Source organism: Marmota monax, unplaced genomic scaffold (assembly GCF_021218885.2).
Source record: "Marmota monax isolate L192 unplaced genomic scaffold, Marmota_monax_Labrador192_F-V1.1 WCK01_AAM20220418_F8-fsc00144, whole genome shotgun sequence".
Taxonomy (NCBI): Eukaryota; Metazoa; Chordata; class Mammalia; order Rodentia; family Sciuridae; genus Marmota; species Marmota monax.
The window spans coordinates 4,618,597-4,643,320 of record NW_026694618.1 but is presented as its reverse complement, the minus strand read 5'-3'; the positions used below and the strand labels follow the sequence as shown (position 1 = coordinate 4,643,320).

Genomic DNA, 24,724 nt, shown 5'->3' with positions numbered 1-24,724 from the left:
GCTAAGTGAAGTAAGACTCATAATCTTTATTCTCATTCCCAAATGTTCCAAATGTTCTATCCTATTTCTTCCTGTCTCAGAAGTGGCTTATGAGCTGGGCTAATAAGCCAGAAGCCAGGAAATTATTCTTGAGACTTTGTTTCTTCTTCCTAAGCTTATCCAGTCATTCCCTAAGTTTTTTCCAAAAACAATCTTGGAACAAAGATTTAAAGAATTAATATAATACACTGCACATATTTAAAGTATTTCATGTATTTATATAAACATCATGTATTTATATAAACATGACTACGGCCAGAATAACGAATATATCCATCATCCCCCCATTTCCCATCTTCCTTTGTAATCTCACTCCTCCCACCTCTCCTCTCCCACCATCCTCTCAATCACTGTTCAACTTTTTCCATTAAAATTTGGTTTTTATTTTCTAGAATTTTATATAATAGCACCATAAAGTAGTAGATTTTTTTTTGTTCTGGTGTCTTCTCTACTTATCATTAGTGAAGTTCTTCATTTCTCTTTATTACTGCAAAATAGTGTATAATAGTCCAAAATAGCACATAATAGGCCAAAACTATGCCTATCCACTAGTTGACGAGCATTTTTTTTCAGTTGCTTCCTATTTTGGGTGCATTCAAGAAAAACCTGTTGTACACTTTCACATATAATCTTTGTTTACATGTATTGCTTTTTCTTCCTTTCAGTGTCTGGAAAAGCTGGAACATATGGCAGATATATATTTAACTTTTTAAGGAATTGTCAAACTGTTTTTCCTAAATGGTTGTACATTCCCACCAATAGCATATGAGAGTTTCAATTCCTTCATATTCTTGCCAACAAGTATTATAGCCACATCTTTAAATTTTCATCATTCTAATGTGTCAGTGGTGGTATCTCATACGTTAATTTGCACTTTTCCAGTTACTAGTGATGTTGAATACATTTTCATGAGAGTATTTGCCATTTTCATACATCTTCATTGATGAAATGTCAGTCAAAATTTTTTGCCAACTTTTTACTAAATTAACATGTTTTCTTATTATTGATATTTGAGAGCTTTTAATATATTTTAAAATATGTCTTTTATAAATATATAATATATAAATATTTCTTCCAACTTATGGACTGTCTTTTTATTCTTTAAGTTTCTTTAAAATAGTTTATACTTTTGATCAGGCCCAACTTATTATTTTAAATAATGGATTGGCCTTTTGTGGCATGTCTAAGAAATATTCCTTAACCTAAGGTCACAGAGATTTTTCTTCTGTATTTTTCTCTATAAGTTTTATACTTTGGGGTTTGCATTTAAGTCATTGATCCATTTGGAGTTAATCTTGAAATATAGTATGATTGATGTTCACAGTTTGCCTGTGGATATCCAGTTGTAGCCGCTCACTTGATAAAAACACTAGCCTTTCTCCATTGAATTGCTTTTGCACCTTTGTCAAAAATCAATTGTCCATATAGGTGCAGGTTAATTCTGAATTCTCTATTATCACCAATTGATTTTTTTTTTTGGCCTATCATGATGCTTGAACCACATGGGCCTGATTATTACAGTTCTATAATAAGTCTTGAAGATAGATACTGTTAGTCCTTTAACTGTGTCCTTTTTCAAATTGGTTTGGCTATTCTAGGTATCTGGCATTTCCAAAAGAAATTGTAGAATGAGCTTGTCAATTTTCACCGAAAAACCTACTGAGATTTTGATTAGGATTGCATTGAATCTAAAGATCAATTTGAAGAGAATTGATTTCTTAAAAATGAGTCTTCTGATTTACAGATGTGTTATATCTCTGCTTGTATTTGTATCATTTTTATTCTCTCAGCAATGTTTTCTTTTTTCTTCAATGTGTAGATTCTGTACACCTTTCATCAATTTTATCCAGATATGCTTGTCTGTTCGCTTCTCAAAGGTGTCTTTCAAAGAGTAGTTTTAACTTTAATAAAGTTAAATGTATCAGTTTTGTTCTTTCTAGATCATACTTTTGGAATGAAAGGATGTTGTAGTTCTTGCATCTTTTTATGATGCAAAAGTTGTACCCACTACCACTGATTAAGGTACAATTATTTTTTATTTATGTTATCTTAAAGTTACTCTGTCTATGCTCACTTGATGCTAAGTATCATGAAATTAGAGACTGTACCTGTTTTTATGACCATTATATCCCAGAGTCTAACTTTATGTTAAGTACTGAGTAGACATCTAACCAATATCATCTGAATTGATTCATAAATAATAATGATTGATGACTTCACTATCTGGTGGACTCAATGTTTTAACAGTTTTGTTCACAGGGCTCTGAGTGTTGTTGCCTTTTTTAATTTTCATCTCATCTATCAGGTAGCTCTATAATGACAGATGAATGTGATCATCCTGCTTTATTTGTTTGCCCTAGACCAAGAGTCAGCAAACTGAACCCTGATCAAGGAGCTAAGAACAGTTTTTTAAAAAGAACATTTTTTTTAAAGTTATTAAAAGAGAAATAAATTGTGAAGGAGACCATAAGTGGTGCACTAAGCCTAAATTATTTCCGGTCTGCTCTCTTCCAGAAAAAAAGTTTGCCAATCCCAAATCCAGACTATTGAGCAAATTATGAAAAAAACACACAACTGAGCAACAGTTGGTCCCCGGCATCTCCTCTCTTCCCACTGAACCTACCACTTTCTCTTACCAGCTCACTTTCTATTCTGCTATTATTTCAAAGCCACTCTCCTAAAACCTTGGATCCTCTCATCTTTCCTCTTTTTGCCTACAGATAAGCTTCTCAGCCCAGAATAGAATCCTCTTGCTGAATGGAGGATTTGTTCCTACCCATAGCTGGGAACCGCCCCCTCCCCCAGCTGTGTTTGGACCTCCTCCTTTCCAGGTGTAATGGACATACGCTTGGCTTGCAGTTTGCTACTATCCTTTCCTCTGCAGAAATATCTATATACTCTATTTCCTAATTATCCTTCGAAGTTTATTTGATTTGAATTGGACCAACTGCTTGTGATTTGCTACCATTTGTCCCATGGGTAGTCACATGACCCAGCTTTGGCTGATCAGAATATTCCATGACAGAGACATCAAAAGAGATCAAAATATGCCTTTCCCAAATATGCCATTTTGGCATAAGGATTATTTTGAGCTTCAAGACATACGTGTGACTCAACTAACAAAGAACGAAGCCTTCTCAGAGTGTCCCTTATCTGACTAAAAGCAGAAACTTTTGAAAAATAAAGACTGCCATAAATCCTTTCTCCCAGGGAAGTTCCAAGACCATGAAAAAGTCAGAAAGTTGGTGCTGAGATGACCCTACATGCACAAACTCTAATAGTTTCCCCATATATTTCCCTTGCCACAGTCTGCTGTTCTAGGAGGGCTAACACCTTCTCCCTTGTCTTACCACTTTCCTATAAATGTATTGTTCTTTTCAAAGCTGCCACATAAGCATAAGTTTTATGCACTCTTTTGACATGTAGATCACTTGAGTTTCTTGGTGTGTATTTGTACAGAATGGGTTAATAAACTTTGCTTTTTTTTCTTGTTAATTGTCTTTTTTTCAGTCTAATTTGCAGGACTCCAGGCAGTGAACCTAAGGTGGTAGTGGAAGTTATTTTTATCTCTTCCTCCACTAGGTCTATACTGGTTGCACTAAGTGTACATTGGTTGATTCAGAACGACCAGGGTAACTCTACATCAGGTACAACCACAAGAATAGGAACATAATTAGAGTAAGTTTTATTTCATTTGGGTATAATATGCCAAAATACATTCTACTCTCATATATGACTAAAAAGAACAACCAAGGGCTGGGGAAAGTGGTAAAGTACTTGCCTGACATGCACAAGGCCCTGGGTTCAATCCCCAGCACCACAAAACAAAAAACAAAAAACAACCAAAAAAAAAAAAGACTGGGCCTCATCTTTGTGCTGGAGAAGGTGGCACTTGTCTTTTCATCACAAGGGACCACACTGAAGAGCAATGGCCGGAGGCAAAGGAATAAAAATGGATACTTGCATGGTTGGGGCTTTGGGAGCAGGTTTTCTTAGAACCTGGATTAAAGGACAAGTCTGGAAACAAAGATAACTGAAAAGATAGAAAGAGACTTGCCTTCCTAGAGTTATTATTTCATGCATGGACATATTTCGAAGGAGGTGAATTCAGAGAACCTTGTCTTTTATTTCCCTTGTAGAAATTTACTTATATTCCAAAGTGTGAAAATGAAGGAACCTTCCCATTTTCTCCCAAAGAAGAGTTTGCATACATCAAGCATCAAAAACTTCTCTGTCTCAGGAGGAAAGTGGAGAGATAACAGTCATTCTTCCGTGTGGACTCAAATTCTCTTGGGGTTCTTTACCTACAGTACTGCCCCAAGCAAGTGACATCTGGCTCTCATTGCCTCACCTTAGAAGGGGGAAAAATTGGGGCAAGGAAAGTTCATGCAGTTATTACTCTAAATAAGTACACATAGTTAGTTCCTGCCCCCCAAATCACACATCTACTCTTGGAGTCATACGAATAAATATAGACATGAAAACATAGCAATAATTATGAGAGTGATTTCTGTGCACAAATAGGTTATGATGCTCTTTAGCATAGAACTCCTCGAGGTTTATTATAGTCTTCCTGGGGCCTGGCAGCACGTGGTACTTTGAAAATCTTTGCCAATTGCTTGTTGAATATGTGAGTTGTCTCAGTGCCTGAGGAATGGTGAAGTGCCATTTGGTACAAGATGAGGGCTGGTCCAGTCATCCCAGGTTTCTGATGGCTCAGAAGGTAGGGAGGGCCTTCTGGGTACATTTGTCTGAAGAACTCCAGGGACTTGAAGCTGGTGGAATTGGCTTGGTGCTGATGAGGCCAGTGTCAGTGCTCCTCTTCCATGGAGATTACTCATTGTCATGGTCTCAGACTTCATTTTGACTTGAGGCTGTTGTGGGACCGTTTCTACACAGCAAGTGCTCTGGCGTTCCACTCCCAACACTGCCCTTCAGTAGAAACAACTCACTTGACTTCTCTGTTTTTGTAATATGGAGAGGATAATTGCATAGTTAATGTGAGGATAAAAAGGGTGAATATTTACAAGAAGTTTGTAGTGATGACGCAACGAATTAATGTAAAATACTTAGAGGAATACATGACATATGATAAATTCTATAGATTTTTTTTTACCATTTACTTTTTAATTTTAAAAGAGTTCAGAGAGATAAAAAAGAAAGTCCAGAGAAACGAATTTCTAGTCTAATATATAAGAGAGATGTGTATGGTCACTGAAAAATATAGTTTAAAAAATCAAATCAAATGTATTGTCTTTGGTTAAGAGATTATTTCTTCAAATCCAGGAGCAAATTTCATCCCTCCAAATGATTTCACTCAAATTAACACATGGTAAATGGGCAGCCTAACTGGAACTTTCTGGATTATGTAAAAAGCAGAATAACATCTGACTCTATACAGAATGCAAGATATATTTTTAGTTACAAAGAACCATTGTCAGACATTCTAAGAAAAAAAAAAAGAAAATAAGAAAGCACTCTCTACTTTCTAACAAGCCAGGGTACTCTTTTCAAAGGCTTTTAAAAAACCTTGTTTTTGTTATCATTTGGATGTCTGCTTTCACAAGATGAAATATGATATTTAGAAGGGGAAAGAGGCAGCCTAGGGAACAACTGAAGCCTAATTGTTACTCTAATGGCTTAAGCCTCTTTTCATCCATTCGACAAACAATTATCAAGAGTGTGCTTTGGGCAAAGTGCTGTGTGAGGCCGTCTGCGTGTTTATTTATAATGTTCAGCAAACTGGCCTCTCTTCTGTTCAGGGAAACGAAGCGCAGTGCTTGCAAAGGGACCCAGAAGAGTTAATAGGTCTCATTAGGAAACACATGGCACCACCATCCACCCGTTTTTTGGTTGGACAGCATTACTAAAGAGGCCAAAGTCTAGGTCTGATCCTGCCTGGACACGTTTTAACAGCTTCAGATCACAGACCTTACTTTGATCTAAAAATCTAACCCCAGGGTCACAACTGGTGTACTTTAGAGCAAGTTTGTTTTCAATTTTTGTATGCTTACATTGTTAGGACTTCACATTTGGAGGACCATACTCTATTTTTATTGCTATCAGCTCATTTGTATAAGCACTTAATACAAGGATTCAGTATCTAATGCGTAAATAACATTTTTGGTAATATAGTTAATAACTTTACGATATTTAGTATGAACCAAGCACTTGTAAACATGTTTTAAATATATTAACTTGTGTTTCATAGCAACCTTCCTTATAAGGAGGAAGATATAATATAATCCCCATTTCTCAGATCAGAAAACTGATGGCAGAGAGGATATATAACATCCTGTAGCTGTTAAATGGTAGAGCTGGGATGAAACCTTGGTAGTCTGACTCCAGAGTCTGCATGACTGACAGTTGTGAGACTTGGGTGAAACCCCCTGTTCTCACTCATCAGTCAACACATATCAGATTCTCCCTGTCGTTATTGAAATATTAAATTCTCATTTCAGAACTCTGAACAGATTGCTGCATTGTATGTTGAAAATAAACTGACAGTGAAACATGCAGTCTCGAGATTTTCATCAATCGGACCATTTTAATCCTTTTACTAGTTTAGTAAATGGCTCCTTGGTCCCATGCACAGGCACTCAGGCTATCTTCAGTTGATCTCCAACTTTCCTTTCCAACGGTCTTACCATATACTTTCTTCAATGGAATTTCCATTTTCCCATGTAAATTATCCTCTTTCTAACTAGATTCTTTGGCCTGAAGTCGTGTTTCTTTTTTTACATTTTTTTATCACAGTTTGTATATTTTCATGGGTATATTAGAAACTATGGCATCCCCTCAATTGTTGGTTTGTATTGTTATTAAAACCTTTGGACATGATTTAACTTCTCGTGTTTGTCTTGACTCCAAATTTTCAATAAGACTCTAAGCTCCTTAAGGGCAAAAGCCTGAATTATGCCTGAAACAAAAGGTTTAAGTTAATTGTGTTTATATATTACAGTGACGGTCCATCTGAAAATAAATATGGATGCTTCTAGAATTGAGAAAAAATACTAAGGGCCATTAAAAATATTAAGATGAGTGGCTTTGGTTTTGAATCAATAGACCATTTTGCTCAATGAGGACTTGTTCCATTGCTTTTCTGTCTTCCCAATTCATCAACAATACATTAATAAAAAATATTTCTTGATGTCTACTAAACTTGAGACAGGCTTAAGGTCATTTTAAAAAAAAATCTAGGTATGTGTATTCATAGTCTAACACAATTAAGTTGGATTTCTGGATTTTATCTCTCTCTGTAACATTTAACATGCAACCTTAGGAATTATGTGAGAAGTATTATGATAGTACTGGTCATCTGAAATTTTAGAGGAGGTTGGGAGCTCAATCCATGGAGGCAGGATTTAAGATGGGCCTAGAAGTCTGAGCAGCATTGAGAAAAAAGAGAAGAAAAGAGGGGCATTTCAGACAAGAGGAAATATGGGTGTTGAAAATTTAGAAGACAGCATACCAAACATAGTTCAGTAATGAAAGATAGGAAATGTAAGGTTGGTCATGTAGGTAATATTGTAGAAAACAATAAATATCATATCAATATCATATTTGTAAGCATTGGAAGGCCAGTAAAGGATTTTGACTTGGCAGTGATATTATGAGAAGGTTGGTCTAGGAGAATTAATCTGGCACTTGTTGTGTTGATGTAACGAAGACAGATTGGAGGCAGGATATTCAGTAAGCAATTATTAGAAAATTTAGATTCAAAGACTTTAGGATTTGAAGTGCCTTCTGTAGACAGTAAGAAGAAAAAAAAAACTTAGGACTCAACTGGGTAAAGAAAATTACCCAAGAATGTGCATTTTGTTTTCAAATTTGTATTTTCCCTTCAGGTCAAATATTTAAAGTTTTAAATAGATTATATTACAGTAAAAATGAATTAAAAGGGAAAAGATTAAGCTAAGGCCAATTGTTCCAAATGTACAAGTATTTTTTTTTTAAACCAGAAACACACTGAAAGACATAGCTTTATGAAATGGATAAAAATTCTAGATTTCCATGGACTAAGCAGTTTTAGATTTTAAAACATCCCTTTACATTTGTGGAAAGTAGTATGCTAATAAGTAATTGCTGGCTATACTGTATTACTTGACAACTGGACTTGTGTTGTTTCCATTACATTAAATGCAGTAACAGTAAACACAAAAATAATGGCTTAAAATTGTTGATGAATTTTATTATTTTGTTGCTGAATTTGTTACTAAGCTCACATCATTTTCACATCATTTAATAGATTCAACATATTTTCAAGGCTACTGACATTTCTGTTGATTCTCAGTGGCTTTTAGTGTTTATTTACACTTGGGAAAGAACTAAAACATCTTATCAAAAGGCAATTGTTCATTTCCATTAAGGAGCCATGATATATGGGTGGTAATATGTTTTCATCAGAGTCCAAGGTAAGAAGAATAATACTCATAAAATCTAAAATTTCAGCCTACAAGATCAAGAAATTTCCTTAGTAGTGATAACTATAACCATGACTGAATTTCTTATGAAATATGTGGTAATTTCCAGGGGCCAAAGGCCATTGGAGAGTGACATTGAACAAAGATCAGTTTCAATTGAGCTGGTTTGGAAACACATTTCAGAATTCCAGAAATGTTGTAAAACTTCTTGAATATCACTTAAAGCATGAAGTCTTATGAAATTTATGCACAATTATTTAACAGAGTTTCAATTGGCCCTTAATTGCTGGATGATATTCTACAGCTAGAAATTCAGTCATGTAGTCATTCATGTATTTATCCAGTGAATATTTATGGAGTGCCTATATAACTGTAGTGTAAGTGATAAATGTGGAACATGATACATTAAAAAGAGGTGTGTGGCTAAAATGCCAACAGAGATAGAACCCTACTGATCTAGACACTCATGATGGAGATTCAGTGACTTAGGCTCCTGTCTTAATGTCTTAGGCTCCTGTGAAATTATAAAAGCCCCTTAACTCTTCCACCCAATCAGACCAAAGTGACCAAATGATTCCACATACTTGTCAGTGTTGGTATGTATGAAAATGTAAATGCGATTCTTGAAAGTATAGTAGGAGAATAAAGAAATTAACAGTCAATGCCCAGGCTACTAACTTATAATGGTCTATCTTTTTGCACAGTTATGGTAGTTGAAAGTAAATAATCTTACTATTTCTAGTTACATGGCCTGAAGAGAGTTTTGATGAAAATTTGGCCCACTTTGTTGAACTTAAAAATTGGAATCCACTGGGGGTATATATATATATATATATATATATATATAGAGAGAGAGAGAGAGAGAGAGAGAGAGAGAGAGAGAGAGACATGAGTGGAAAAGATGGGTGTGCATACATGGAAAGTCATGGGTCTCAAAGTCTTGTGATTATTATGGAAACATGGGTGAAATTTCTGAGACTGTACAGTGCACTAACTTATACCTACTAACCAAACATCTTGAAACAAGGAAATTGAACAGTTATATCTAACATGTGTGCACATGTGTGCGTGTGCTCGCTTTTTCTAAGAAACATGTACATAGTGCACTGCTCCCCGGCCAGTGGAAGAAGAAATGAAGATTGTCAAGCCTTGGGAGAGTGTCACTGGTGAAGGACGTTAGTGTAGGTTAAGGTCTAATGCTGTAGGCTGTTGGCATTTTTGCTTCAAATGTGATTATTTTGACAATATTTTAGAATTTAGTTATGATAAAACTCATTCCACTGATTTTATGTATTCTAATTTCTCTTTTCCTTCCTTTCTTTTCTTGCAGAATCTTGCCATTAGGGCATTCTGAAGATGAGCAAGTGTTGCTGAAGGTAAAGAAGGACTGAATTAGTAAAGGAAGGCACTAAGACAGCACAGTTAATATTTGCTGCCATTTAATGTAGTGATTTCTATCCTGTTTCTACCTCACTGATTTTTAGACATTTAATCCAAAAGTCGTTTGGGAACTGAAATTATCTAAGCAATTATTTTGTTACTCCACTCTCTTTATGCAACACAGGCACTAAGTGAAACTTTAAATTTATGCAAAAAGAAGAAGAAGAAGATTGCAGGGGACATATTCACTGTAAAAAAATGATTATTCAATAAATACATGTAGCTAAGCATAGTATTATGTGTTAGTGATGCATACACAAACAAGAAAAGGGCAATCTGAATTTTCTGAACAGCTGTGAAGCATATCTTTTGTTTAAATATTAAGATTTTACATTGCTTTCAATCCTTTTAAAAGGCTACATGAAATATAAATTATAATTGAATGAAGTGAGGAAACTCTTTAATTCAAATTAATCATTTCACTTTGAGGTAACTCAAGAAAAAAGCTTTAAAAGATTATGTCTAATATTATAATAAAAATATTTATTATAAAAATTATCACATTTCTCTGTACATACCAAGACAAAAATACAATTCATACATTAATAATTTAAGTGGGTCTGAGTGTTCAATAGCCATTCCTAGAATCTTAAAGGTCTTCCGTAGACTTACATATGCCAAGGTAGACAATTTCTATTTTATTTACATAGTTCATGTTATTGAGATATTAACATTTTTTCTCTCTAGTATTTTAAAGATAGTTTACAGTGTTTGGGTTAATTATATAACTGCTTAAAATCTTTGGTAAATACAGTATGTACATGCAAAAAGTTTTTACTCACATTTCAATAAAAAATTAAAACAACAAATAGCCTTTTGCAAACAGTTTTGGGTAATCACTAAATGCATGAATCAAAGTTGCATCATCAAGAAAAGTCACTGTCTAGGACTTCTGATGATAAAATCTGAAATCCACAGGAAATAGTTGAGGCTTCTATTACCCCAACCAGAAGCACCACAACACCAGGTCATTGCAAAATTAAATACCAACACCAAATCCAACATGTAACAGTACCAATTATTTTACAATGTAGAAAATTCTAGTTTTATTTCTGTATATCAGTTTAACATTAATTTGACACGGATGGGTTTATTATCTCATAAAACTTATCATCTTATAAGAGCGAGAGCCATTTAAAGAAGCCACACTCTTTTGAGAGTCACCAATTCCTCCTCTTGCCAGGCATTTTTCTGTAACAATGTAAATCATTACCTGGAATAATATGTGGGGGAAAATAGATGCCTGCCTTCTGCTTCCTTCCCTTCCTATCTCCCTTTCTTCATCATTCATTTTGTCTTTCCTCTTTTCTAAGAGTAATCTGCATGAATGGCCTGCCAACCTGCAGGCCATAGTCTTCCCAAAAATACCTTGTGCATTACAGCTGTCATTCATCAGCTCTCAACCTCAATGATTTTCAAATGAAAGCATCCTGGCCTTAGAACATCTTACTTTCAGGCTACCTATTGAAAAAGACATGCCAAGAACTATTTAAATTCTAATGTTCTTAAGTGATTCAGCAACTAGAAACTTTTAACACACATGTGAATGTGTTAATGTTGGAGTGTAGAGGATATAATTAAATATATCAAAAATGCATCTTTTGTAGCCTAGAAAATGGATGCCTATGGCTTATCACCACTTCAGGGAAGAGACTAGCCCTTACCAAGTTAGATACTTAATATGCAATTTCTTCCCCGAACATTGTTTTTTTCCATCTGTTGCTTCACTTATAAACAAAGCAAGGTAAGATATCATTTGGCTCTCGCTTTGGCAATTCTTCTCTCTCTCTTTAACCTCCAACTTCCTGAGTTCAGTGCACATTTAACAATTCAGCAGGATGAGTCACGTGGAAATAAGTGTCACTTATTGTGTGGAGTATGAACAAGACAAACAGCATAGTAAAGGAGCTGTACTGCTCAGAAGAGGTTTTCTTCTGAGTTTTTACATAGTCTGAATGCCTTGGCTGCAATGTCAAATTAATGCTGCAATGTCAAATTAATGCTGTGATTCATTCCTCCTAAAAGTGAACATTATTTTAGCCACTATCCTTTTCTCCCTAGAGCATATAAGAGTATACAAAACGTACAGGTACATAGTACAGAGTGTAAACTAAGCTCTAATTTTCTCATGGCAGGAAAATACTGAAATCTTGACATTTGATATTCATTAAATAACAGTATCTTTTGGGGGTGTGTGGAGAGTACCAGGGTAGTATCTTGTGATGTCAACAAAAGGTCTCAACTGCTAACTGCTAGCCTTTCTTGTCATGTTTTCTCAGCTTTCCATCTCTTTATCCAAGAGATGGAAAGCTGAGTTTACTTATTCTTCAGGATCTGGAATACACTCATAAGTTATTCTCCATTATAAAACAAGGGACTGGCCATCTGTTAACTCCTGTGGTCCTGCTCTGTGTTCTCTTTGGGTCACAGAAATGACCTCCATTCCTCTTTGGAGCAATGTTTTTGTTGCTTTCCTTTGTTTTTGTGAAAACAAGAGTTCACACGCAAACATTCAAGAAGCAGCACTGTCATAGACCCACTTTGATCCCATAAAATGTCCTGAGTGTCCCTCTTCACATAGCCATTTTTTCCTTTGAGAGGTTCCTTGGTTCCCTGCTTGGGATACACCAGTCGTCAGCCTCGGAACTCATCTGATAATGTTTGAAGGCTGATTTGTTAAAGACGGGGAGTTTTTCTACAGACTCAGATGATAAAGCCTAAAAGAAGAGGGGGAAAAAAACATCAGACCAAAGAAGTTTTGCCTTCAAGTTTGAACTTGAAGTTTTATTCAAAATACATTCTGAGGGGCTGGGGTTATAGCTCAGTGGTAGAGTGCTTGCCTAGCATGTGTGAGGCACTGGGTTCTATCCTCAGCATCACATAAAAATAAATAAAATAAAGAGACTGTGTCCATCTACAACTAAAAAATAAAAATTAAAAACACATTCAGAGGCATTTCATGTTCAAATACATTCATTTAACTGATTTAGTAATAAAAGCATACCAATGTTCCAGTGTGCTAGGCATTTTTGAAAATAAAACTAAAATATAAATATTATTTCCATCTAATAAGAGCTAAAATATCACATATGCAATTATAAATTAGGGAAAAGAATTTACTTTTAGTATTTACACATCCTTTGTTTGAATATTGCTGATGTGATAGAATTGATTAGCAAAGCTATTATTTCCAGGGAAAAACCAGTCTGGCTATGATAGAATGAGGGTCCTAATCTGATACCATTAATCTACTAAAAGGCTCTTTTCCAATAGTTTGAGGACTTTTCCCCATTTCATAAATGAATGCATTAACTATTTCAGACAGTTAAAGGCCATTTGGCATTTAATTCTGATATACAAAATGGGAGCCTAGGAGCTTAATGTTTTAGCTGCTACTCTGTAAATGTATTTTCAGCTGAAATAGTTGGCAAATGATTAACAGAATCAGGGCAGTGATCTTAGTAAATAAATTGAGCCTTTTTCAGATATAGGAAAAAACATGTACTAAATTTTAAAGTTCAAACAGGAAATGCCAGCCATCCCACTGACAGCTTGTGAGCAGATTTCCTTCCCCTGGATTTCTAATAAGGTCAGCTTAAGGTCTCCATGTGTCTTGATTTCTGTTGCCTTTTAGGCTAGAACATTATTTGCATATGTTTCCCCACAAATTTAAGTAAAACAAAAGCACAGCTTCCCTCACAGATGCCAAGAGGAATTGCCTTAAGAAATTCCCATGAGCATGTCCTCACTCTGAAAGTCAGGTAACTGCTTCTTGGGAAACAATTTTGGTCACCTGAGGCAGGAAGCATGACCCAGCTTTCTGTTTTGGTAATGACAATATTAACTAATATGTGTGAACACACCCAAATAGAAAACAGAACAACCTGTGCTCATTATTTGCATTAATTCAGTTTGTGTAATTCACTCTGGATCGTAGAACCCAAAGCTGAAAAAGAAAAAACAACCATTAAAAGGCTACCTTTAAGTAGATGATAGCATCTGTCCCGTATCCTGACAAAGAGTAGAGATTCAAATCTCCTTGAAAGTACTTGGCGTAAAGACGAGAAATTGGCAAGCCATAACCAAAACCAGCCTAGAGAAGGAAGGTTAGTTATTAGTGAAGAAGTGGACATGATCATTAGAATATGATCCTCACTGATGCTGATGTCCTAGCTCCTAAGTAAGTAAATTCTGGTTCCTATCAGAGACTCCTATTTGAATTGCTTCTCTTTGTTTAGTTTGCTTTGTCATTCCTTCTCATATCCCTCATGCCTAATTTAACTAAATTGATTAACTTGCCTAAATACTCCCTTGTAATTCTTGCTCTACACCTAGAACTAGGGACTGGGATGAATTCAGCCACACAATTGGTCTCACCAAAGGTGCATTCCGGGAATTGTCCATCACGGGTGTTGGTGCAGTGGAGTACATGTAGCTGAAGAGGCGGTCTGTAATCCTCAGGGGAACACCACCTCCTCGGTCCGAAATCTTAAGCAAGCAAACAAGTCATTAGAGCTACATATTAAAAACCATGTACATCTGTCTCTGTAAAAATGTCTTTCCTTCATTTAAAAATCACCTGGTATAGATGACTTGAATCATTTGCCCAAAGCAGAAAGCCTCATTATTACTGACCCTTTCCAATTCTCTCAAGAGAGAACCACAAGAAAAGCAGAAACTGGTTACCTTAATTGTAAGGTCTTCTTTTCCCAGGACAACAATCACCTCAACTGGTGTGAGGGAAGGGCAACTTTCCTGGTGTTCAACAGTTGCCCTCATTGCATTCTAAAGAAAACAAAACCATAAGGAATTCAATGGCAGAAGAACGAAGGACAATAAATAACTACTTTTTATGTTTAAAATAAAAGCAGCACAGAGACTAATTCAAAGTTTCTATTTTTTTTTAAGTTAGTGGTAAAACAGCTCTGTAAATAGCCATTTATGAATGTGTCATGTAGGATGTATAATGAAAAATATTCATTTACCATGTAATATAGCTCTTGGGAGTAATGTCTAATGGAAAAACAATTCTGCTAGCTGTCAAGTTCTTATTTGTAAGCTTAATTTAAATGTAGAAATTGGTTTTTATAGTCCATTTCCTGGCTCTCCCTTTTCGGTCTTTCCATTACATTTTACATCCAGGCACCAAAGACTATTACATAACAAATGAACAGTGAATCATTGAACCAATTTATTGGCTTTTATAAAATTTGCTGGAAAAAGGTTGTTACTATTTAAAAGGACAGTCAATAATTCTAAATTAAGTTTCAATTTGCATCTGAACTTTTACCAGTAAAGGCAAAATAACTATGAGTTGAATCATTCAATTTAAAAATAATTCAAATCCAAAAAAAAAAAAATGTATCCTTTGTCCTTTAACACAGAACAAACTTAAACAAGTTTGGCCTACTGGCTGAATATCCTGCAGATAAAATCTTGGGTTATTTACATCATTTTCCTCTCTCGCCACCTTTTAGTATATTTTCTGCTTTCTGGTTTCTATATAATATTAAGATCTATTCACTCATTAATGGAAGTGAAATAAAATAGATGAGATGTTTGTAGTTCAGTCAATAACTCATTGCAGTAATATTAGAATAAGTTAAGAAACAGTACATTTTGAAGAGTTATGTCAGAGTTAGGGGCAGATTTTACTGTTTGCTTATTTATTTATTTATTTTTTAAGTTTCCTCCTCTCAGTCCAGGGGACTTTTTGGAAAGTATCACAAAGCTTCAGGTGTTTCCTAGTTTTCAATTTTTGTTCTTGATTGTTTGTTTTTTGGTTTAAGTTCAGAATTTTAGTTTAATCTTAGAACCCATGAAAGGATTGATCCTTAGCATCTGGTTACCTAAGACTGGAAACATTGGAATCCTCTGAGAGTTAGTTAGAATTACAAATTCTCAGACCTACAGAATCCAGATCTTTAGGGCGTTCAAGCATATGCTTTTTTACAAGCCCCCCAGAAGACACTAGTGCATGCTAAAGTTTGAGAAGCACTGTTCTAGGCTTGTTAGGGAAAATGTAGACTGTGGGCAAGCAGCACCACTAGTAGGCTTGTTGGAAATTCAGCATCTCAGCCTCCACCCAGACTGACTGAATAAGATTTTGCATTTTAACAAAATCTCCAAGTGATTCATATACACTGTAAAGTAGATCACTGAAGAACTGTCCTCTGAGCATATTCTAGACTAAGAATGCAGCCATATCACCAACAGTAACTCTGAGTTTTAGCCTCTCAGATTTGCGCTGGACCAGCCTTTGGGGGAAAAGGTTACAAGGCCTAGTTCACTGAAGCATTCACCCTGTGACCTCTCTTAATGAATGAATAAATGACAAGTGCTTTTTTGGACAACTGGAAAAATAATGGGAACATCTTCTTGGCTCTAAAGCATTGAGACACCGTGAATCATGTTGTGTGTTTTCAAACATGTTGATGCTCACATACAGTGAGCTTCACGCACTTTTGCAAATATTGGCTCTATAGCTTCTTACTATTAGTAAGCACAGAAGTAACAGTGGAGAATATATGGAGGGTCTTGTTGAGAGGGGAAATAAAAATATAACCCGTGAGCTATTTTACATTTAAAGACAAAAATCACAACTGTTGTAGATCATACCTTGAATAATTCAAAGAGCATATGATGAAGGTGAGAAGGAACATACACGATGTGAATTGGCTGGCCTGGAAATTTTCCTGGAAAGAGCAGAATCTTTTAGAATTAGAAAGCAAATATTTTGCTAAAATAAACTTCCATATCTACTTGATTAATAGTTTTGATTAACACAAGGTTGGAATATTCCCCATCTTCCCCAGCTGAAAGTCCTGCCATAGAACTTGTCTTCTTAAACAATAAAGACAACTGGCTTATTTTCAAAATGTTGTTCCAGCTGCTTTATTTTTTTTCATTTTTCTACAAATACATAAAGTTCAATGAAGTATGAGAGAAAAATATTATAAATTAGATTATATGACTCACCCCCATCTTGAACATATTTATATCGGACAATTTCAGTGTTAATATTATATGTATTTGGAGCTGGGGTTATAACTCAATGGCAGAGTGCTTGCCTAGCATATATGAGGCACTGGGTTTGATTCTCAGCTGCACATATAAATGAGTAAAATAAAGGTCCATTGATAACTAAAAAGTATTTTTTAAAAATATTATATGTATTTTAAGATAGAAGAAGAAATATCTGTTTTAATGGTATAACAGTGAAATTAATTTTAATTTTTTTAATGCATGGTAGAAGAACACAACTGATTTTTCTATCACCCTAACATTAAATCTTACATGCTAAATATATTTTAAATTTACCAATAGGCTAATGTAAACAGAGAAACACAAACCTCATGAGACTGTTTTGAAAAGAAAAATAAAAGTATTCTTTGGTGTCCCAGGCCTTGGCAAAGATTGAATCAGAAAACACAAGGTCTGGCACAATCTGCTCTTTATCAGACAGTTCAAGCAGTTTATTTACAAGTATTATGCAACAATGCAGCTTATGTTGAGAGATGTTTTTCAATCTTTATTTATACCCCTGCTTTATCTAATTCACTTGCATTTTCATGTTCCCAACCTACTCTTAATTTGAGCAACTTGATTTTAAATTTTGTACCTAACAAAAATTGTTCCTATATAAGTGTTACATGAAAAAAAAATGTTTACTTTGAATGGAAAAGAGAAAGTCATTCCAATATAAACATTCTGTCTTGCTTTGAGATACAACTATTTTCTAGAACAGAATGGGACAAGATAAAAAAAAAAACACCTGCATTCATCATATAATTATTTTAATCACTGTGGGATGACCTTGTCTTGTCAGAGTTGAAGTATGTTCTGCTTCCTAACAGTGATATATACATACAGTACATTTTTTTATGTGGTGGTAAGAACATTTAATATAAGATCTATTTTCTTAAAAAAAAAATTTAAGTGTGCAATACAGTATTGTTAGTATGCACATATCTGATATCTAGAACATATTTATCTTGCATAAATGAAATTTTTGACCTGTTGAATAGCAAACTCCCCATCTCCCTTTCCCCTCAGCCCTTGGCAAACACTATTCTACTCTCTGCTTCTGTGAGTGTGACTATTTTGGATATGTCATGTAAGTGGCATAATGCAGTATTTCTTAGTGCAATTTAAAGTATTTTTGTTTCCAAGTCTGATGAGGGACCTCTTTGAAGATATCTCCACTGCTAAGTGGCTCTCCCTGTTTCTGGTCTCCTTATCTTTCTTATTCTAAAGTAAGCAATCTTTTCTTGATCTAAGATCTTGGAAGCTAGGTGCTACTTTAAATTCATAATTATTTGTTTAACCATTCTTCTTTTTGAATCATCATTAACAATTTAACATGAACAATTAGAGGTTTCCAGCTGAGATAGTTAAAGAGAACCTTGGCTCCAAAAAAAATGAGTACAAGTTCTAGGCAAGTTCAGAAGAGGAAAAAAAAAAAAAAAAGAACACAAAAGTTGTTTTATATTTACAAGAAGGAATTAGACTGGAGGAATAGTGAATTTTCTATAGGCCAAAATATGGTTTATTTATAGCTTACCATTTACTTGTGTGAGCTTTAATTCTGGAGATGTTAAATAATACTGATCACAGAGCATTTTTGAACTCTCGAAGGCATCTAGAATAGAATTTTTTTTCAAAACAAAATGAAATGAATTTATGCCAAGTACTGTTTTCAAGTAATCTTCAACATGCATGGTACCCTGGATCTAAAATATTCACTGCAGCATAGCTTTATATATATGAAAAATGTCTTTTTAATATTTTATTGGGCAATATTTTATTGAAGTTGTAGTTGTAGAATTAGGAATATATATATATTTGAGAGATCAAATATAATATACAAGAATGTGACATTAGCCATTTATGTTTAAATTTTTTATAATATTATAAATGAATGTTCATGCTTCTTACTCTTAAAAGCAAAGGACTTTGATGGCAGTATTTACAACAATACAAACAAAATACTATGAACATAACTTCATTTGCAGTCACCTCAGTTATAGATATGTCAATAATTTATCATATATTTTCAATAAAGGAAATTCAGAAATTTAGAAATTACCTTGGACCACTGCTACCACATCACATTTGGGATCAATGCTTCCAATGTGGCTGGGGTTTCCTGTCTGTGAGTCACTAAATATAAGAACTGTTGAAAAACAAAAATATGTTATAGTAAAATGCAAGACAGTGATTAGAATTACCACTGAGAAAGACTGTGACCCACTGGTTATTAGAATGCACAGTTATAGTCTGGCTTATAGTTGATACCCATATCTATGTATCACGATCAAGATAACTTACTGTGCTGGTTCATCAGCATCCGAGTAGAAATACGGTTCATATAAAATCGATCCAAAAAGTACTGAAGACTTTGATTGGTGACTGGGTCAACTGTACAGGCATCTTTGTACTCTAAGATTCCTTGTGCCATTGTAGGTACTACATTGTGGTGTCTATTTCGAACTTTGATGAGTGTATCTACAAAGCTAAGCCATAACATTAACAGTTAACATAAGTTACATAAATTTCATCTACTTCTTTTTCTTAGATTGTTTTAAAGAAAGCTAAAGTTTTTTTTTTTTTTTTTTTTATGGTACCCATCTAAGTTTAAACAAATAAAATGATAAAACGCTGGGGTGAAGATTCACTACAGATTCTTCTAGTACAGTAGAGGAGATAGTTTCATAAATAGATTTATTTTATATCCATGTTACACATAAAACTACTAGCTCTGTGACTGGTACATTGATTTAGGCATTCATTAAGCCTTCTCTTTAAAAAATTATTGAAATCCAAGATGACTCTGGAATATCATTGTGAAAAATGTCTCAAAATTTCTTGTCAGATGTAGGAAACATCTGAACTCAACTTATTTAGGTAGTTAGAAACTGTTACTCTGAAAGTAAGTGCATAATCTTCAATGCCACTGAGATGTATTGAAATTATTTAATAGTGCAAATCTAATCATTGGAATAAATTTATAGTAAAAATGGAATTCCTTGAGGGGGAAGAAAACCTCAAGACCTATACATTTATTCATACTCAGTACCAATTTTCAATGCCATATTTATTCACTTCTAAAAGCCCAATAGGCCAAAATTTGTCATCTGTAAGGGATTGGAAATTTATTATTCAGAGTTGGAATTCCTTTAATTTAGGTCTGGAAAAAATCTTAGGATTATGTCTGAAAATAGCCAAAGTTTTAAACCCTTATTCTACTGCATAGAGCTTACTCTGACAAATTTTTCTGGTCTTCTGGGCTTTTCTCATGGAATTCCACCAACTCCATCAGGCTCTGGATATACCTGTAGAGTAACAATATGCTGTGTTTTAAAATCAACACTCAGATACAAATGGCTGAAAATAAAATGCCTTATTTTCCCAAATGATTTGAAAAGAAAAACCAAGCATTATGTTCAAAATTAAAACTTTCCTTTACAACAGTTGAAAAATAATAAGTTAAAAATGTAAAAAGCTACAAATTTCAATCCTCAACTTTTTAGCTTAAAAGTTTAGCTTAAAATGATTTTTTAGCTATTTCAGATCAGTATTCATTTCCTGACTATTAGCAAAGACACTTGGAAAGGATTTTTTTTTTTTTTTTTAGAAAATGTTTTTTACTTTTTTCTAGTATTTTTTTCTATAGGAGAGTAGAAGTCTTGAAGACAGCAGTAAATACTACAGATTAAATACTTGTGTCGGTCTGTAACTGTTTCATGGGTGTGTATGATACATATATTTCCTGAATCAATGAATACAAAGCTGTGCAGTGAATGGATAAGGGTGGCATTCTGGTTATCCTGGCTTTGTTCTTTAAAAAAAAATTGCTCTTTTAGGTTACTTACCTTCTCTAAGTATCAGTATTCTTATTGCAAAAGTGACACAAACTGAGTGCTGGCTGTGTGCTAGGTACTGTTCTAATTTACTTAAATGCATTACCTCACTTAGTTACATTCAAACATCTCTTTGACTCCTACACTTACTCTCTTTAATAACAGATGGGGGATTGAGGCATAGAGGGTTTTAAGCACCTGCCATGGATTCCACAACTAGAGAGGCAGAAGCAGGATTTCAACCCAGAGCTTACTCTGTAACTCAGTGTTAAGTAACAAAGATTAGGCTCTCTATAAATAGTCATTTTAATCTATTTCTAGGCATAGGATTTCTTTGGCAAACTCCATGTACTATTTTGTAAAGAACAAAATTGAAATTGCATATGTTGATTATTTTTCAAATTTCTCCCAGAAGTCAAAATTATATTGTAAAGAAATCTACATTTTTAGGATAAAAATCCCTATTTATAGTTTCATAACTGCCCTAATGATAATCGATATTAATAAAAAAATTCTTTACATCTTTCAAAAGTTTACTGTTTCAGACCACCTGTTTTCTGATTATGATTTTACTACAGTACAAAAAGCCATCTTTGAGTCATTGTTTTAAAACTCAAAACTTCAAAATAGTTCACCACTTACCAGCTTTTAACCAACTGCACTGAAGAAGTATTTATTAATCGATCAGGGAGGACATCAATCTCCTTTAGGATATTGGCTAGTCTCACTGGCAATTCTTGTCGCAAAAATGAAAAAGAAGTTCTTTCACATGCATTGTCTGAACCTATAATAAATGAAATTCGTTTAGTTTTTGGATAAAAAATAATACTCAAAAGATATAACTAAAATCATTAACTATCAAATATTGAAAACACAAATATTATAAAATTATATTTCACTGAGTTGAGTTACTCTTTCTAGGTTATTCAGGAGCACATATCTTTATTGTCTTTTTCTTTCTTCTTTTTTCTAAAAAGTCACTAATATAGGAGAATTCTTTTCTTTTTCAAGAGACCATGTTCCCAAGAAGTAAAAACATCCCACAGTTCTTTATATTCATAAAAGGGTCAGACAACAACACAACATTCTTTAGTGAGTTTAGACTGAATTTGGAGTGGGGGGGAGAAGGAGATGGAGTGAAAATGGAGATGTTTCCAGACGAGCAATAAATAATGTTTCATTTAAACCCTTGAAACTCATAAAACTGCTGCAGCAGGTATATAAATATTTTCAGCAATAATTCAAATATATAGAAAACTATATTGGTGAAAAAGACAAAGTCTGTTAGGAATACAGAAAGATGTACCCTGGAAGGGGTAGAATCCATTAATTGGAGGGTACTTTATAATATTAGGAATCTTCTCCCGAGAAGTACACTGTTGTGAAGGAGGGGACAGTTTCTAGTCCATTGTTAAATGGTGACTGGAAGCTAAAAATATTTTAACTCAAAGATTTAGGCAGATATTAGAGAAAGGTAAGCTGAAATCGTCCAGTATCAGCAGGGCTGCAAGTGGCCTTGACCTGTAAGCTCAAACTGTCAAAGAGAGTAGCCACATCTAGGAAAAGGCCAGGTGCGCAGACCTTAAGGTTCCAGGACCTCACGGCAGAGTGGACCCACGTTGGTTGCTTAGCCTTGATACCAGCCCTTCCTATACCGGGGCAGAAAGTTATGGCAGCTCCCCAGTGCTAGTGCCACCCGGCCTGGATCTTACATCCCCTCTCACCAAAGTCCAGCAGCTGCTTCATGGAAAGCGGGGAGGGGCTGTAGCGAGAGAAAAGCTCGACCTCCCGGGGTACCAGGCCAACGCTGCTCAGGGAGCCGGCGCTGCGCATCGCGAAGCGGGCCGCCTTCATCTTGACCCCCACCGAGCTTGGCAGGGACTGGTGCTGGCGAAAGCTGCTGGGAGCAGAACTTGGGACCAAGGAGGGGACGCGGTGTGTCCAGGCGAGAACCGCAGGTGCACCGTCAGGCTCGGGTTTGGAGGGTGCTGTAGAGGAGCCAGGCAGTGAGACCCAGGTGCAGTGGCCCAATCCTTGCGTCTTCCCACCCTAGCTGCCTTTTATTTGTCTCTCTGCACTCTCCACCCCCAAGCCCAGCCGGGAGGAGTCACTGGGACTTGGAAAAGAGTCCCGAACTTGGGGCGATGCCAATCAGCTCAGAAAAGGAACTTTTGGCCCCGCCCCCTGGCCTGGGTCACCAAAGAGTGGCACAGTGACCACGTAGGGGCCTGGCACTGGCGGAAGGGCAGAGTGGGACGGTGGCCAGAGAAGCGGAAGCTGGGGACAATGTGGGCTCAAGATCACTCTCTGGGGACCGGGACCCAAGTCGCTTGGGTTGGGGGCCCGCCCAGGCTCGTCCTTGTTTACAATTCCGAAGCTGTCTCAATGTCACGCATTCCGGACCCGAAACTGTTTCCAAGAGTCGGCACTCAGAGAAGCTTATTGGTCCTCGCTCAGAGCGGGACTTTTACAGTAGCCAGTCATCTGCGAACAAAAGTATGGGCTTCCCTGCATTGGACAGAGAAAGGAATGGACAATCTAGAGATTTCCCCTCGTTTCCGCATTAGCAAACTGCGCACACCTCGGGAGCTGAAAGTTCCTTTTGCTTTGACTTTAGGAGCTGCCAAAGGGAATCTACTTTTTTTCCCCTTGGGGGGAGGGGGGAAGACCATCAATTCGTTTATCTCCAGTAAACACTTTTTTTCCCCCATTAGATTTATCTCTTTATTTAAAAAGTGAAAAAAAAAAAAAGTGATCAATTCGTTACTTTGACTCACCTTTTTCTCCCATCAGAAAATTTCATCACTCTCTCCCCTTGTATGAAATGTCCTTATACTAAATCTTTGCCCGAGGCATTCTATTCTGCCTTCAAATGTCCTGCACAAACTGTCTGCCCCAAGAGGTTTTTCCTGATTGCTCCTCTGCCCTCCTTCTTCCACATATGGCCTTTGTCACTCATGTAATTACAACATACTCTAGTTGTTTAGGTTCTTATATTATCGCATCTTCCTGATCCTGCTCCCCTAAAAGAGATCAGAATAGGAACTTTTCTGATGAGTCTTTGGGATTCTTACCCTGCTTTGTCACTACTCAATATGCATTAAATTAGAACATTCCTCCTAACATTCTTCTCCTCTCCCTACACCTTCTACATTCCCTAAAGGGAATGGAGAATGAAGCCACAGGGTTGGGGTTAGCTGGTAGTAAGAAATTTGGTTACTAATGAAATGGAATGGGACCTAATGAGTTTAAGATGTTGTTTGCTATACAAGATCCCATTTGGCCTCCTGCCCCTGCATTTAATAAGCAGCCTGGGAGAAGGGGATTCTGAAAGTCATAGTTGAACCTCGACTCCATTGTCACTCTTTGCCTTCTTTCTCTAGGAGATCTCCTTCAGTTATAGAACTAATACCCAATTTCTTTCTCTAATACAGACTTTCTCATGAGAGCCAAATTCCTATGCTTTATTAACTATTTGACTTCTCCACTTGGATGTCTAATCAGCATAAATTTTGCTCCACCCAAATCCACCACTATTACTGGGGTTCTGAGCTTGTCCTGTCAAGCTCTCTGTAATTTTTGTTACCTGTGTATAGGCACCATATTTACTTTCCTACAATTTCCCAGTTTGTTATTGCTCATAAATCTTCCAGGATTTTTGACTCCCTTTGGTCCCCAAATATTTTGCTGAGACTTAAGAAAAATAGCCTTATGAAGACATCCGACTATTCTAATCTTCTTAATTGTGAGAATGGGGCTTAGCTTTTTAAAGACAGCGAGAGATGATTCTGGGGTGCATGAAAAGACTCCAGCAGTTGCACTTGGGTGAGACAGAAAAAGAAAAGAAAATGCATCAATTCAAAACAACAGCTCAAGCATTTATCTTAAGTTGAAACAGTTGTGTGAACATAGCAAATTCCAAACTGCATCTCCACTTGTACATAGGTTTTGATACCACCA

General features: G+C 35.7%; 1 protein-coding gene across 1 annotated transcript; it reads right to left on the bottom strand.

Annotated features, from left to right (window-relative positions):
* Positions 1-10,358: 10,358 nt before the first annotated feature.
* On the bottom strand, positions 10,359-22,825 carry Pdk4 (pyruvate dehydrogenase kinase 4). The gene is made up of 11 exons (XM_046422571.2): positions 22,489-22,825; positions 21,407-21,548; positions 20,165-20,236; positions 19,233-19,417; positions 18,991-19,077; positions 18,466-18,543; positions 16,521-16,597; positions 14,589-14,687; positions 14,280-14,390; positions 13,882-13,995; positions 10,359-12,619 (listed from the first exon to the last, which is right to left on the bottom strand). The coding sequence occupies exons 1-11, from the start codon at positions 22,616-22,618 to the stop codon at positions 12,476-12,478; spliced, it is 1,239 nt and encodes a 412-aa protein (XP_046278527.1). The 5' UTR covers positions 22,619-22,825; the 3' UTR covers positions 10,359-12,475.
* Positions 22,826-24,724: the final 1,899 nt, after the last annotated feature.

What these genes read in the sequence shown, in the direction of transcription:
- Pdk4 (XM_046422571.2), bottom strand. Translation starts at nt 22,618, where the DNA reads ATGAAGGCGGCCCGCTTCGCGATGCGCAGCGCCGGCTCCCTGAGCAGC. An exon ending in GACCAGAAAAATTTGTCAGA is followed by an intron (nt 19,418 to 20,164) that starts GTAAGCTCTATG and finishes GTTATGGCTTAG; the next exon opens with CTTTGTAGATACACTCATCA. An exon ending in ATTCCCGGAATGCACCTTTG is followed by an intron (nt 13,996 to 14,279) that starts GTGAGACCAATT and finishes TTCCTTCTCTAG; the next exon opens with GCTGGTTTTGGTTATGGCTT.